A 15,284-nucleotide genomic window follows, 5' to 3' on the forward strand; every position below is an offset into this window, starting at 1 on the left:
TTTCAAAATTAAATTTACAAAAAAATAATTATTTTTCAATTTTTTGGAAATTTAAAGATTTTTCAAAAGTTTTTAGAGAATTTTTTGAGTTTATGAGAAATTAGGGTTATGTTTTGTTTTATTTCATTTCAATCATCCACGTCTTTTGATCAATAAAAAGAAATTTGTATCTAATATTTCAAAAAGTCTCACTAGCCCAGTGGCAAAACTCCCCTCTGTTAAGTCCAAGAGTGTGTGGGTTCGAGTCTAACCAACAACAATTTTAAGATTTTGTCTTAAAGAAAAGAACTGAATGAAACGACGTCGTTTCACTAAACGGTAGTATTTAACGGTGGGTTAACACAGTTTTAACTGTCGGTTAACGGTTTGTTATTTTGGTCAGTCAATCGTAAGTTTCTTAATAAACTAAAAAAGTCAACGAAAGTTTAGGATTTTATTGGCCAGACTCGAGTACATGTTTATTTTGGCAATTCGTGTAAAGTTCGTGTTTTTTTTGGCCGAATTCCCTATATCAAAACGACGTCGTCTTATCTTGTTAAATGTTGATTAACTTCTGTTAGAGTCAATGTAGATTTAGACACGTTTTTAAAAAAATTGGGTAATTTTTCCTAAATTATAATTGAGTTGAGGTCGTTTTTGGCACTGACCATTTGTTCGGGTCCTATTTGGCACGATTGAGAGTGTTGGGGTCGAAATTGACACTTTTCCTCGTATATCAAAACGACGTCGTTTTATCTTGTTAACGGTTGACTAACTTCTGTTAGAGTCAATGTAGATTTATGCACGTTTTAAAAAATTCGGGTAGTTTTTTTGAATTATAATTGAGTTGAGGTTGTATTTGGCACTGATCAATTGTTCGGGTCGTATTTGGCACGACTGAAATTGTTGGGGTCGAAATTAACAATTGATCAATTGTTGGGGTCGAAATTCGGGTGGTGGACTGTGAAACATTCAAAACTAAATGGTCTAATAGTTTGATCAAGATGACCAGGCCCGTCAGGGTGTGCAAGAAAGGCTTGGGCGATGGGTCCATTATCAATTTCCATAAATCAAATTATATAGAAGGGCCCAAATATAGGCCTGCCATAATTGACAACCACCTTGAGATTTGGTTTTTGGTATTTGGAAAGTTGGGAATGTAAAAAAAAAACTTACATCCGGTAATTACAAAGATTTGGAAATGTGAATGTCTCTTCTCTATTGATCGATGGCACTGAATATTTGTTTGACAAAGCTGTTCACAACGAGACTCACGATGAAGAATGCAAGTGTTACACCAACCCATCGTCTAGAAGAAGTATATTTACCCCACTTCTCGAGAATGGTGATGTATTCAATTTCCCAAAAGTCCAACATTTTTAATCCACAAAAGAAAAACAGACCTATAAATAAATAAATAAAATATTGATAGGCAGCAGCAACTTTCTTTTTTATTCTCTCCCCCACTTGATAGCGAGAGATAAAAAAAAAGGTCGATAAGGTCTTTTCACATCTTCCTTCATCCTCATCGCCTCTCCCCTCTCTCTTCTTCGTCTCCGTCTCTCTCAGAATGCTCATCAGATATAATCTCCTTTTCGTTTCCTTGATGTGTTTTCTCTCCTAATCTCCGCCGAGAGAGAAATCAAAACAAACAAAAAAGCAGAGGATAGAGAAAGAGAAGCTAATCTATGGCCGCCGCCGCCGCCGCCGCTATGACAGAGAAGGAAGCTATGGTGGATCCTTTTTTGGTCGAAGCTCTCCAGAATCCTCGTCATCGTCTCACCAGTTAGTCAATTTTTCTCCCAAACCCACGATTCGATTTCACTTTCTCTCCGATTGGTTGATCTGATTTTGTTAATTAGTTTTCTAGGGTTTGATTGAATTTGGGGGAATTTTGATTTTCTCTAAAAAATCGATCCTTTCTAGGTTAATTTAGTTCATGGTGATTAGGGTTTGATTGAATTTGGGGAATTTTGATTCATGGTGATTAGATCATTAGCTCTTTAGCTACAATCATAATCAATTAAAGCTCTAATTTTTATTACCTTTCGTTTGATTTGGTTTATCTCTAAGCTCAATTAACGTATACAAGCACCTTGTTCCTCATACGTCAACGCTTTTTTTTTTTTCATTTCCAAAAATGTTTAGTTTCTGTATCTGGAAAGATTCTCTTTACATGTTGGTTGATGGGTTTTCAAAAAGTTTGCCTCTTTTGTTTATGTGTGTGTGTTTTACAGTTTTGCGGATGGAGCTTGATATACAAAAGTTCTTTCAAAACCCTGAGCAGCTTCAGTTCGAGTTCTCTCCTTTCCCAACCTCTTACCTTCGTCTCGCTGCACATCGAGTTGCTCAGCACTATGGACTAGTGACCATGGCTTTGGACAATGGTGGTGGCGCAGTAGATGGATCAGACAACAGGATCCTTGTTACCAAAACAGCGGAGAGCAGGTTTCCTCACGTCTGCTTATCCGAAATCCCTGTTAAGCAACCCGAGAACGGTAGGCCCGAGGGTGGTTTCAAGATTGCGATCAAGGCGAGACCCAAGAGAGGATCTGGATCCGGAGGTAGCGGATCAGGAGTGCAGCAGAATCTTCAGAGAAGCGTTGAGGAGAGGAAAGAAGAGTATGATAAGGCCAGGGCTCGGATCTTTAACAGCCCTGGTAGTTCTGACTCTGAAGATTCTTCGTCGCTCCGAGCTCCTCCTCCTCCTCCTCCTGAAGTGAAAAACACAAGTGTTAACCGTAATGAGGCTGAGGTGGCGGTGAGTAATAATTCTCTTGATGCTGGTGGTTCTCGAGAATCTGGAAGGACTTCTGTAGCCATTATCAGAGATAGAGAGAAAGATCGATATGATCCGGATTATGACAGGAGCTATGACAGGTATGTCGTGGATCCCGCCTACAGGTACACTTTCTTTGATCTCTTATTAAACTTATGACACTCATTCAACAACACTATAAGCTCTTTCTGCGAAATGTAAAGGTCCTTTGTTCTTGTGTGTAATAGGTACGTTAGGGTTATGCCGTCTGGTCAAAGCTTTAATCCGATGCCAATGCACATTCCTTTTCACGATGGAGGTTTCCCGCAGATGCCAAGAGGTCATCAAGCTAATCTAAACTACGGTCATCCGTTTAATCCTGCCATGAGTCCCTTTATTAGTAACCCTGCTGCTTATACACCGTGGCCAAACTCACCAGCTATGAACTATGCGCATTCGTTGAACGGCCCAGACACGAATCTTTTCAGGTTGCCCAGACTAACTAAGCTATTGTTGTTTGATTTATCCCTCGTATCCGTTGCTTACTCGTCGTCTTTTTACTGCAGGCATCCATCTGCGAGCAATCCCTGACGACAAGTAGTGTTTTGAGTACTTCAATGTTTGTATTAAAAAAAATCTATAGATATTTAGCCTTTAGGAGCTCTCTGTTCTGTTCCAAACAATGGCTGCTTCTTTCTTATATTATAACAAGACATCTACCTTCTCTTTTTATCTATTTCTTGATATAAAATCATCGAACTTTGAATCAATCTTAGACGATTACTTAAACCAAATTTTGATGATGGCTGTTTCCTCATGTATTGAATCAAATTATTGGATTTTGGCTCTTTAACATTAGATTTTTTTTATGGTAAGATTCTTCTGAGTTTAATGTTCACATTTAGTTGTTTCTCTTTTGTTGAATATCACATGAGGTGGTAAACACTTGGAGGGTCCTTTTCTAACTTTGAAAAGACAAAAGACAAACCAATTTCCCGAAATTCCCAAACGAATAATCAGTCACTCGAGTTATCTTTTGACCAATGGTCTCAAATCACAAGATCCGATTTTAAATCATTATTTGATTTTAATTTAAGATTGGATTAGAGTTTTCACTTATTGATAAACGTAAACCAACAATTACATTTTTAAATTTATTATTCGATCAGACTTATAGGAAGAAATGTATCTCAATCAATCATGTATCTTTCTTTTTTTTTTATCAACCCAAATACCCAATCATGAATCATGTATCTCTCCGGTGGAAAAATATATAATAATATTGCTTTATACTAATATTTTTGTTCTTTGGTTTGGTCCGTATATGAGCTTTTTTGTCAAAACTAATTTCAGAGAGAACTGGGACAGAACAAAACTGAAATACACACTCTTTATGTGAATAACCGTGAAAGATTTTTAATATTGACGATTAAGTACAACAAGTTTCTCTCTGAAGAAAAACAATTATTTATAAATGTTTTATTTACTATTTTAATAAGAAAAAAATGCAAAGGATGGGGCCTGACTTGGTGAGACAAGATCAGGACATGCCAGCTATGATCCCACCACCCTTGCTTTAAATCATTCCTCCTCCCAAAAAACTTTTATTTGGGTTTTGTCCCTTGAATGATTCCATAAACTTTATAATTGGTAGTAGTAGTTAGTAAATAAGTTGGGTATGATTAAGGAGGCAGTGAGAGAGCATCAGATACTCATTCTGCATCCCATTGTTTCTTTTGCTTACTGGTTGCTCCGTGTCATTTCTACATTGTACTTGCCTCCTCGAATCATTATTATTGGTCAGTTCTTCAGTGACACCTTTTTTTAACTAATATACATTGTGATTTAAATCACCAGATTCTTGATTTTGGCTATCTAAAACTTAAAGATGACGCAAAGTAAAAAAATAAGCTATGAACAGTTTTGGTTGCTGTAACGTACTTTTATGAGAACAAATCCAAATGAAACAAAAGGCAAGAAAATGGGAAGCAAAGAACATTGTGAAGTAAACTTTCTAATCAAAGATCGTTTTTTTTTTCCAACCTCGAGTGTGTCCGTACTAAATGTACAAGAACTTATCTCCACAATGATAACTACAAGCAGAACTGGAACACACGACGGATTGTAATTAACTATCAACTATCAATGTTAAACTGATAATCACTGCATAGAACTTGTCTCAATGTTTCTTGAAGACTGCAAGATACATTTTGAACATATATTAAATTTATTCAAACTGGATGGTCAGTGGTCACAGAAGTGAGCTTGTACTTGGTCTACATTGAACCAGTGTTTTAAGCAGAGTTTATTACCAAGATTATTCGATTCCAAATTTTAATCCTCTCGAGTTGGGAATAAAGTCAAGACCGTTCTTCCTCCAATAGCGTTTGCAGATTCCAAATCCTCAACGTAATTACTAACGGGACTATGCAACGTTGGTGTAGACATTCTCTGCTGCGTTTGCGTTTGCGTTTGCGTTTGCCTCGCCAAGAACGACGCATCGAACTTCCCATTCGCCGTCGGCGTTCCGAAATGCCCCGCCGCGATTTGACTACGGTGGTGGAACTGAGGCGGTTGCAGATGAGAATTAGCGGCTGCGGCTGCAACCATTTGCTGCTGCTGCTGAAGCGTCGCGATTGGGACAAAAGACGGCATGAAATGGTCGGAGCGGTTCGGGTGAAGGAAATGAGCCGGCACGGGAGAGCTCGCGAAGAGCCGATCCGTCGCCGGATCCGATCCGCCTCCGCCGCCGGAAGACAGCCCTCCTCCCTGCATCCTCTTGAGGTAAAGCCTATACTTCTGCAGATGGCTCGCGACGTTCTCTCTCGTCAGCCCGTCGACGCTCATGAGCTGCATAATCGTCTTGGGAACGGCGTTCTTGATCCCGAGATGCGCCACCGCGTCGACGAAGCGTTTGTGCAGCTGCGGCGTCCACACGAGGCGAGGCCTCTTCAGGGTCCGCGCCGGCTCGTCTCCGGCGCCGCCGAGATCTGATGAATCCGCCGCGAATTCCGCGGAGGAGTTGGCTTGGGGGGTGGATGGGTGGTGGTGGTGAGGTTGCTGACCGGGGCTGCGGATGTCGAAGGCGAGAGCGAGATCGGGAGAGATGAGGGATTGAGACAAGGGGATGAGCTCGTCGGGAGAGGGGAGGTCTTGTTCCCATCTTGAGAACCAGTCGGAATCGTCTTCTCTCATTTTATCTATCTATCTGATGATGATGATTGAGAGAGGAGATGGAGAGGAGTTCGAGGTGGATCTCTCTACTTTCTTTCTTTCTTTGTTTTAGCTTTTCATATGATGAGAGAAGTACTTACCAAATCTTACATTTAACTATACTGTTTGCCTTTTATTACATGTGTTCTGGACATTCAATGTTTCGACCGACGCTAGTTTTGGCGCGTGTTGCCCCCACCTTATAAACGATGATGATTATCTTGAATTTATCATAGTTTCAGATAATTGAATTCTTAAACTAAATTTAGAATGTTTATGAATAAATTTAAATATTTACTAATCCCGTTTTTAATCATCAAAACTAGATTTTACATAATTAAATGAATTCTTATTGGAGGGTGCGATAAGTCCATGTTAGTTTGAACTTTGAAAATATAACATTACAGAATGTTTTAGCCATAGAAACGTTTTGATTTGCTTAAACGTAATTAATTATTGGTGTTTAACTAAAGTAATGATATACTGTTAGCATGTCATTGTCAAATAAGTAATCATAATGTTTATTGAGAAATTCCAAGGATCCATTAAATTGCGTTCACTTGCAAGCAAAGAATAAAACATTCATTGATGTTAAATTAGTCAATCGGATATAATCAACATGTTACTAACTTTTTTGTGCTTGTAGTAATTGGGACTATGATGGAATCCAACTCTTCCTGATGCGATCTCTCTCTCCCTCGTCGTCAAGCTTCAGATTAGTTAAGTTTCAAATTCAAAATCACATAAGGAGATTCCACGCTGAGTTTTCAGGTGGCAACATGGTGTATGTTTATAAAAACTCATTCGTATACTCGCATGTGGTGTCAAAAGAAGATGCTCTTTCGCTGCTTGAGTTTAATTCTACATAAAAAAAACGACCATTTTTTTCTGCTTTAATAGACCCAACAAGGAAGCAACAATGAAAAACTATAAACAAGCACATTTGTACTTTAATCAGGCATATTAAGATGTTCTCCCACGAGCAAATCTTGAGGAGTAAAAAACCCCTAAAAGAACAAAGGAGTCAGAGCCGTAAAACCATTTTGTGTTTCTTACTAGTTGGGCTTTTAGTCTTTTACCTTTGATATTGGGTCATCCATTTGTTGAGTGAAAATTAAGCTTTTCATAATTAGGTTTAGCCCATGTGTGTATTACTTAGTTGTGTCTCTATGGCGGCGAGTCCTCTTCAGATTCTTCTAGGGTTTCTAAATTTTACCACTAGAAAAGCCGCCTATATATGTATACATACACACACACACGTCAAGACTCACTCATCTGCAGAGTTTCTTTCAAGGGCTTATTCGATGGCAGGAAAAATAACACGTCTTCTCGGTATTTCTTTGTCTATATTCTTGGAAAAAGCGATGAGGTCTCGTTGCACTTTCCCAAATGTAGACAAAGCAAAACCGCGATGACGTCAAAGAGGATCTTGTTGATGGTACGAACATGTGCTTATCAATAATCGATTGATAAATCGTTTTTCTTATCAGTACTATTAAAAATTCGTTTTGATTTTATTTTTATGAAATCGTTTATCTCTAATCTACTCTGGAAAACCCCCAAAAAAATTGTGCTTGTTTTATTCGTTTGTTAGATCATGAATCTCCACAACTATCTCTAACCAAATTGACTCGAACATGGCGATCTCATCACAAAACTTAAACCAGAGTTGAAATATTAATTCTATGATGGAGAAATACAAGTTAGACCAGAAAAAAAAATACAAGTTAGACCAGTTACTAACAACTTTGTCTTGTCTTATAAATTGTAGTTGATTTTGTTAGTTATCCCGTTGACTTGGTCAAGTAATTAAAAAAGTTAAACTGGTTATTGGTGGCTGTTTTCTGAAAATACCACACATAAGCAAAACAATGTTTGCGAACAAGAACCCTTACTTTTACTTTAAAAGGGTTCAAACCAAGAAAATGATAGCATTATCAATAATTCTTTGAGAAAATGCGTGAAGAAAACATTATTTCAAATTACGAAACAGAATATTAAAGCGGTAATCAACGAAGCTATCTTTCTCCTAAAGAATGAGTCTGCGGAGAGATGATGTGCCAGCACCAAAGATTAATCTCCCTACATAACAAAATTAAAGATCACGTGTCATTAGCAATTAAGCATCATCACCTTTTGGTTGGAACTTTTTGATTAATCTTTGAAGAGAATCCACTTAGGTAAAGATGCATGCAAATCATTTCTTCTTGATCTCAAACAATATTTCTTACAACATTTGCTTGATAGGAGTCATCTAAACAATGGAAAATGGCACTAAAAGAACATTACAGAAATATATGAATCTAGCAATTTAGCATGGATTAAAGTCATTCAAATAAGTAAATTGTTCATACCAATAAAGGTGAAGCTAAGAACATTATTTGTTCTTCCAGGATTTATAGAATACAATCTAACAACAATAAAAGAAAAACATAACAAACTTAATAGATAGTTCATCCTTAATTCATATCAAGAAATCTAGTTGAGATGATGCCGAAGCCCTATACATAGATTTTAACAGCTCCATCATCTTCTCTTTCTCTTTTTCGTAGAGATTGTATCTGGGAGAAAATTCAGCCGTCTTTAAACGCTTTGAGTTTGCAAGGATGTACGCCACGAACGCTCTCTCTTGCCTTCTTCCTGCAAACTCTTTCCATACAAAGATCTCGAGATGGGACAACAAGCATACCGGTACAGAACTTGGTCTGTTCCACGAAAGTGGGACACCATTATAGCAAAGAGACACATCCTGAAAAGCAACGAGGAGAAAGGTACTTACATAGTCTATCAAAACTGAATTTTGTTTTGAGGGAGATGGAGGAAGTTACTCACATAGTTGATCTCAAGAACCTTTAGTATAGGAGAGTTATGAAGGAAAAGCAAAAGTGGTTCCAACGAACACATGAAGTCATCAAAGCAATAAAGATGCAGCGTAACCTTCATGAGCCGAGAGAACTTAATGGTGCTACAACATTTAACCTGCAGTTGAAGGAACACAAGATAAAATAAAACATAGCCATAGTCGGCGTCACAATAGCCAACTTAACGTAGGGAGAAGCCGAATCAGTTCTAGACACATCCCGATGAAACATTTGCACTGAACCCCAAATTTTAAAGATCTATTATAGTATTATACATAAGTCACGTACATGCTCTAAAAATTATCAGTTTTTTTTTTAAATTAATCTCAAGAATAACTGAAAAAGGATATTCAAATGCTTACGTTTCTTAGACTCAAACGGAGAACCTTGACAGAGGAAAAAGATGTCAGAAACTTCTTGTCTTTCGGGTTTGGAACAAAGTGACAAACATAAGCCCAGTCAAGGTGAGGCATATTCTGGATCGAGTCTAAGTCTCCATGCGGATCACTTAAAGTAAGGCGTCGTAATCCAGGGGAGTCTAAAACCAAGGACCTAGAAGGAGCTCTTTTGTGTTGCGTGTATCTAAAACTTTTTAGAGAAGAAACTTTCACAATGAACCTTGTCACATTGTCACTCAAGTTTCGGAACACTTCCAAATGTGTGAGGGCAGGGCAATTCGATAGAAGTCTGACATGAGACTTTTCATCTTTATACACCACACTGAGAAGGGCCAGCCTCTGAAGCGAAGGAAGGCAAGGTAGGGAAGGAACATCCACTACGAGAGTCCTACATGATAGAGTCAGTTTCACTAGCGTTTTTGAGGTGTAAACGTTCGATGGTAGCTGTAGGATCTTTGGTTGAGATGGTAAGATAAGAGCTAGCTCTCGAACTTTGTGGTCAACAGCGTATGAGACGCACTTTCCTACATCTGCATCGTCGCAAAACTGACATTCAACTTGGATATTCAAGCTTTCTAGTACAGGTGCTTTGTGGAGTTGCAAAGACTTTTCGAGTAAGCGCCAAATGCTCTTATCCCCTTCTTTCCATGTATCCTTATACTCGAGTTTAGTCACCATCGTCCAGACCAAACCCCATCGTTTGGACAAAATCATGGTCGTCACTGCATCCTTTGTTGGGACTTGAGACAATATCTTCAGCAGCAAATCGTCATGCAACGCACTGATTTTGTCTTCACAGGACATTTTTTTTTTTGTTTTCTCTGAGAACAAAGGGTATGAACCGTAATCTTGATAAAGTAAAAGTTTATAAATATCTCATTCATATAGTATTTCTTAAAACATTTATTTACGTTTTGCTTACTTCTATAAACTCGTCATTATCCAAAATAGAAATACATCTTTATCCACAAAAAAAGAGAAGAAAATAATTGGGATTATTCATTATCTCTTGATATATTTGTTGTTTACTGATCCATGAAAGAATCCACACATAGCAAAACATAGTTGATATAGAATAGAACCAGATAAAGAACAGTCAGGGCATCTCCATTCATGATCGATAAGAGAATCTCTTAAAATTAATGAAATATATACAAAATATGAAAAAAAAAATGATGAGAAATGAGATCGGTCATTTTCTATAGACTCAAAAAATATTTGAAGGACTCATATGAAATTTGTCATCTTGTTACTAGTTTATTTTTTTCTTTATTAAAAATTTAATTGTAATATTACATATATCAAAATTATATTATGATAAATTTTGGTTAGAGACTATATGAATGTTGATGCTCCTAGCTTTACTGTACAAGGTTCAAACTAGAACAAATAACACTATCAATCACTCTTTTGAGTAAGTGCATGATTCCAAGTTATGACAAACAATGTTAAAACCAGAATCAACGAAGCTTCTGCATCTCTTTTCTAGCATCATGGATTTTTGATGATAAATCCACAGGGTATGCATGAATGATAGTTGAAGAAAGATATGTCTTCATTTCAGAACCAAAGATTAATCTCCCTACACAACAAAAGCAAGGATCATTTGTAAGGTAAAGAAGCAAAGAAATCATTTCGTCTTAATCTCAAAAGACTATGAACAAACATATGAAGCTAGTATTTAGCACTTTAGAGAACTAAAGCTATTCACATTTAAGTGTTCATACCAAAAGGTCCAGAGGAGGAATATATATAATTTCTTTAAGTTGTTGCCCTTAATGGGTTATCAGCTGAGATGATGCTGAAACTCTATACATAGATTTTATGTCCTCCAACTATCTTTTCTTCCTTCTCGAGATTGTAGTAACATATCGGAGAGATTCTCGCAGTCTTTAAAACACTTTGAGTTTGCCACACATTCTCTCTCTTGTCTTCTTTTCCTCCAAAACTTTCCCACACAAAGATCTCAAGATGGGACAACAAGCATCCTGGTACAGAACTTTGTTGGTTCCACGAAAGTGGGAGATCCTTGCAGCCAAGAGCCACATCCTGAAAATCACCAAGGAAGAATAGTAAACTAATTTTACTTTAAATGTTTGAGGGACAAGGGAGGAAGTTGTATATACATAGTCGATCCTAAGAAATTTTAGTATAGGTGAGTTACGAAGGAAAATCATAAGTGGTTCCAACGAAAAGTAATCATCTAAGCAACGAAGATGCAGCGTAAACTTCATGAGCCGAGGGAAATTAGTGGCGCTAAAACATGGAACCTGCAGTTGAATGAAATATTAATTGAACAACATAAGTATAAAACAGCAAAAAAGATAATCACAATAGGAAGAAGACGGATATTCAAAATGGTTACGTTGTCCAAACTCAAATGGAGAATCCTGACAGAAGAAAAAATCTCAGATACTTGTCGTCATTCAGGTGAGGAACAAATTGAGAAACATAAGCCATCTTAAGGTGAGGCATGTTCTGGAATGGATCAAATTCGTAATCCAGGGGAGTCTGAAACCAATGACAACGTACCAATGTTAACTTTACTGTATGTAAAACTATTTAAAGAAGAAACTTTCACATGGGTCGATCTTGTTGATAGTACGAACATGTGCTTATCAACAATCAATTGACAAATCTTTTTTTTTTCTTTTTCGTTTAGTACTATTAGTGCTAACTTTCAACTAGCTGAAATCGTTTTTGAGTTTTTTTTTTTGTGGGAATCGTCAATCTCTAATCTACTCTGAAGAAAACCAAAAAACTTGTTCTTGTTTTATTTGTTTGGTAGACCAGGATCTAAATTAGACCAGGATATAATCAAGTACAACTACAACTATTTCTAACCAAATTGACTGGAACATGACGATCTAATCTATAGCCGTATGATCTCATCACACAACTTTAACCAGGATCTAAATATTAATTCTAAAGCGATGGATTTATACAAGTTAGACTAATTACTAACAACTTTGTCTCGTCTTATAAATTCTTGTAGATTTTCGTTAGTTATCCGGTTAACTTAATCAAGTAATTTGAAAAACTAAACTGGTTCTTGGTGGATTTTTTTCACGCTCTTTACATGAAAACACCCTGAAAATACCACACATGAACAAACAACAAAGTTTACGACTAACAATATCCTTTAGTTTCATCTTAAAAAGGGTTCAAACCAAGAAAGAATAGCATTATCAATTATTCTTTGAGAAAATGCGTGAAGAAACATAGTTACAAATCACGAAACAGAATGTTAAAGGGGGTGATCAATAAAGCTTCTTCATCTAAGAAAGAGTCTGCAGACAGATGATGTGCCAGCACCAAGGATTATTGTCCCTACATAACAAAAGTAGGGATCATGTGTCATTAGCATTGTCACCTTTTGGTTGCAACTTTTTGATTAATCTCTGATAAGAATCCATATCAGGTAAAGATGCATACAAAACATTTCTTCTTAATCTCAAACAATATTTGCGTACAACATTTGCTTGGTAAGGGTCATATATACAATAGAAAAATGGCAAAAGACCAAGACAAATATATGAATCTATCAAATTTAGCATGAAGTCATGAACTATAAAATCATTCAAATAAGTAAACTGTTCATACCAAAAAAGGTCTCGTGAAAAACATTATTTGTTAAATGGTTGTTCTTGCATAATTTTTAGAATGCGATCTAAGAAAAAAATAACATAACGAACCTTGTCCCTCTTCTTCTTAATCGTTCATTCTTAATTTATATCCACATATCTTGTTTAGTACAGAGCAGAAGCTGAGATGATGCTGAAACCCTATACATTGATTTAAACTCCTCCATCTTCTTCTCTTTCTCTTTCTTCTTGAGATAGTAACTAGGAGACGTTCTCACCGTCTTTAAACACTTTGAGTTTGCAAGGATGTACGCCACGAATTCTCTCTCTTGTCTTTTTCCTCCAAACTCGGTCCATACAAAGATCTCGAGATGGGACAACAAACATACCGGTACAGAACTTGGTTTGTTCCACGAAATTGGGAGATCCTGAAAGCGTATAGCCACAGCCTAGAAAGCAACAAGGAGAAAATTTAACTTACGTAGTCGATCAAAATTGAAACTTGTTTGAGGGACATGTAGGAAGTTACTTACATAGTTGATCATAAGAACTTTTAGTACAGGAGAGTTATGAAGGAAAATGAGAAGTGGTTCCAACGAACAGTCTAAGTCATCTAAGCAATGAAGATGCAACGTAAACTTCATGAGCTGAGGGAATTTAATGGCGCTACAGCATGCAACCTGCAGTTGAACAAAATGAAACACAAGATAAAGTAAAACATAGCAAAGAGATCACATTAGAAGAAGTATGGTCAGTTCTGGGCATAACCTAATGAAAATTCGCATTGAACTATAAATTTTAAAAAGCTGTTAGTCATAGCCTAGTTAGTCACATGTCTCCAAAATATCAATTTATTATTATTATTATTAAAATTGACCTAAAATGTTTATAACCTTCTTAGAAACTGAAGAAGGATTTTCGAATGCTTACCTCCGTTAAAGTCAACCAGAGAATCCTGACAGAGGAAAAAGATCTCAGAAACTTGTTGTCATTCGGGTAAGGAAGAAAGTGACAAACAGTAGCCCATTCAAGGTGAGGCATATTCTGGATCGAGTCTAAGTCTCCATACGGATCACCTAAAGTAAGGCATCGTAATCCAGGGGAGTCTAAAACGAAGGACCTAGCAGCTCTTTCGTCAATTTGCATGTATGTAAAACTCTTTAAAGAAGGAACTTTCACAATGAACTTTGTCACATTGTCACTCTTGTTTCGCTGCACTTCCAAATGTCTGAGCGCAGGGCAATTTGATAGAAGTCTGACATGAGAGTTTTGATCTTTATACACAACATTGAGAAGGACCAGCGTCAGAAGCGAAGGAAGGCAAGGTAGGGAAGGAACATCCACTACGAGAGTCCTACATGATAGAGTCAGTTTCACTAGCGTTTTTGAGGTGTAAACGTTCGATGGTAGCTGTAGGATCTTTGGTTGAGATGGTAAGATAAGAGCTAGCTCTCGAACTTTGTGATCAACAGCGCATGAGACGCACTTTCCTACATCTGCATCGTCGCAAAACTGACGTTCAACTTGGATATGCAAGCTTTCTAGTACAGTTGCTTTGTGGAGTTGCAAAGACTTGTCAAGCAAGCACCAAACGCTCTTATCCCCTTCTTTCCTTGTATCCTTATACTCGAGTTTAGGCACCATCGTCCAGACCAAACCCCATCGTTTGGACAAAACCATGGTGGTCACTACATCTTTTGTTGGGATTTCAGACAATATCTTCAGCAGCAAATCGTCATGCAACGCACTGATCCTGTCTTCACAGGACATTTTTTTTTTGTTTTCTCGAGAAGGAAGGATGAACTGCACGAAGAAGAAAACCCTAATCTTGATAAAGTAGAAGTTTATAAAAATTTCATTCATATAATATTTCTTATAAGATTTACGTACGTTTTGCTTACTTCTATAAACTCGTCATTATCCAGAATAGAAATACATTTTTATCCACAAAAAGAGGAGAAAATAATTAGGATTGTTCATTATCTCTTGATATATTTGTTGTTTACTGATCCATGAAAGAATCCACACATAGCAAAACATAGTTGATATACAATAGAACCAGATAAAGAACAGTCAGGGCATCTCCATTCATAATCGATAAATTAATGAAATACATACAAAACATGAAAAAATGATGAGAAATGAGATAGGTCATTTTCTATAAAACAAATATTCGAAGGACTCGTATGAAATTTGTCATCTTGTTATTAGTTTTTTTTTCTTTATTTAACATTTAATTGTAATATTACATTATATCAAAATTATATTATGATAAATTTTGGTTAGAGACTATATGAATGTTGATGCTCCTTTTACTGTAAAAGGTTCAAACTAGAACAAATAACACTATCAATCACTCTTTTGAGTAAGTGCATGATTCCAAGTTATGACAAACAATGTTAAAACCAGAATCAACGAAGCTTCTGCATCTCTTTTCTAGCAACAGGGATTTTTAATTTGATGATAAATCCACAGGGTATGACATGAATGA

At 36.8% G+C, this 15,284-nt stretch overlaps 4 protein-coding genes across 5 annotated transcripts; 1 reads left to right on the forward strand and 3 right to left on the reverse strand.

Moving 5' to 3' along the window:
- Positions 1–1,420: 1,420 nt before the first annotated feature.
- On the forward strand, positions 1,421–3,507 carry LOC103870435 (cAMP-regulated phosphoprotein 21). 2 transcript variants are annotated; one of them, XM_009148559.3, is made up of 4 exons: positions 1,421–1,764; positions 2,217–2,859; positions 2,986–3,225; positions 3,304–3,507. In XM_009148559.3, exons 1-4 carry the CDS (start codon positions 1,668–1,670, stop codon positions 3,326–3,328), a joined length of 1,005 nt encoding a protein of 334 aa, XP_009146807.2. In that variant the 5' UTR covers positions 1,421–1,667; the 3' UTR covers positions 3,329–3,507. The 2 variants fall into 2 exon arrangements, with proteins under 2 accessions (XP_009146807.2, XP_009146806.2); XM_009148558.3 differs by having other exon boundaries at positions 1,427–1,764; positions 2,217–2,883.
- A 1,119-nt stretch (positions 3,508–4,626) lies between these two features.
- On the reverse strand, positions 4,627–6,536 carry LOC103870437 (transcription factor MYBC1). The gene is made up of 2 exons (XM_009148560.3): positions 5,050–6,536; positions 4,627–4,933 (listed from the first exon to the last, which is right to left on the reverse strand). Exon 1 carries the CDS (start codon positions 5,930–5,932, stop codon positions 5,072–5,074), a length of 861 nt encoding a protein of 286 aa, XP_009146808.2. The 5' UTR covers positions 5,933–6,536; the 3' UTR covers positions 4,627–4,933; positions 5,050–5,071.
- A 2,504-nt stretch (positions 6,537–9,040) lies between these two features.
- On the reverse strand, positions 9,041–10,059 carry LOC103870438 (putative FBD-associated F-box protein At1g05080). The gene has a single exon (XM_009148561.3). It carries the CDS (start codon positions 10,011–10,013, stop codon positions 9,162–9,164), a length of 852 nt encoding a protein of 283 aa, XP_009146809.1. The 5' UTR covers positions 10,014–10,059; the 3' UTR covers positions 9,041–9,161.
- A 40-nt stretch (positions 10,060–10,099) lies between these two features.
- LOC103870748 (putative FBD-associated F-box protein At1g05080) lies at positions 10,100–14,715 on the reverse strand. The gene is made up of 3 exons (XM_033292734.1): positions 13,699–14,715; positions 13,327–13,406; positions 10,100–13,242 (listed from the first exon to the last, which is right to left on the reverse strand). Exons 1-3 carry the CDS (start codon positions 14,654–14,656, stop codon positions 12,940–12,942), a joined length of 1,341 nt encoding a protein of 446 aa, XP_033148625.1. The 5' UTR covers positions 14,657–14,715; the 3' UTR covers positions 10,100–12,939.
- Between the last annotated feature and the right edge of the window lie 569 nt (positions 14,716–15,284).

The sequence above is a fragment of the Brassica rapa genome, chromosome A05, assembly GCF_000309985.2.
Source record: "Brassica rapa cultivar Chiifu-401-42 chromosome A05, CAAS_Brap_v3.01, whole genome shotgun sequence".
Classification (NCBI taxonomy): Eukaryota; Viridiplantae; Streptophyta; class Magnoliopsida; order Brassicales; family Brassicaceae; genus Brassica; species Brassica rapa.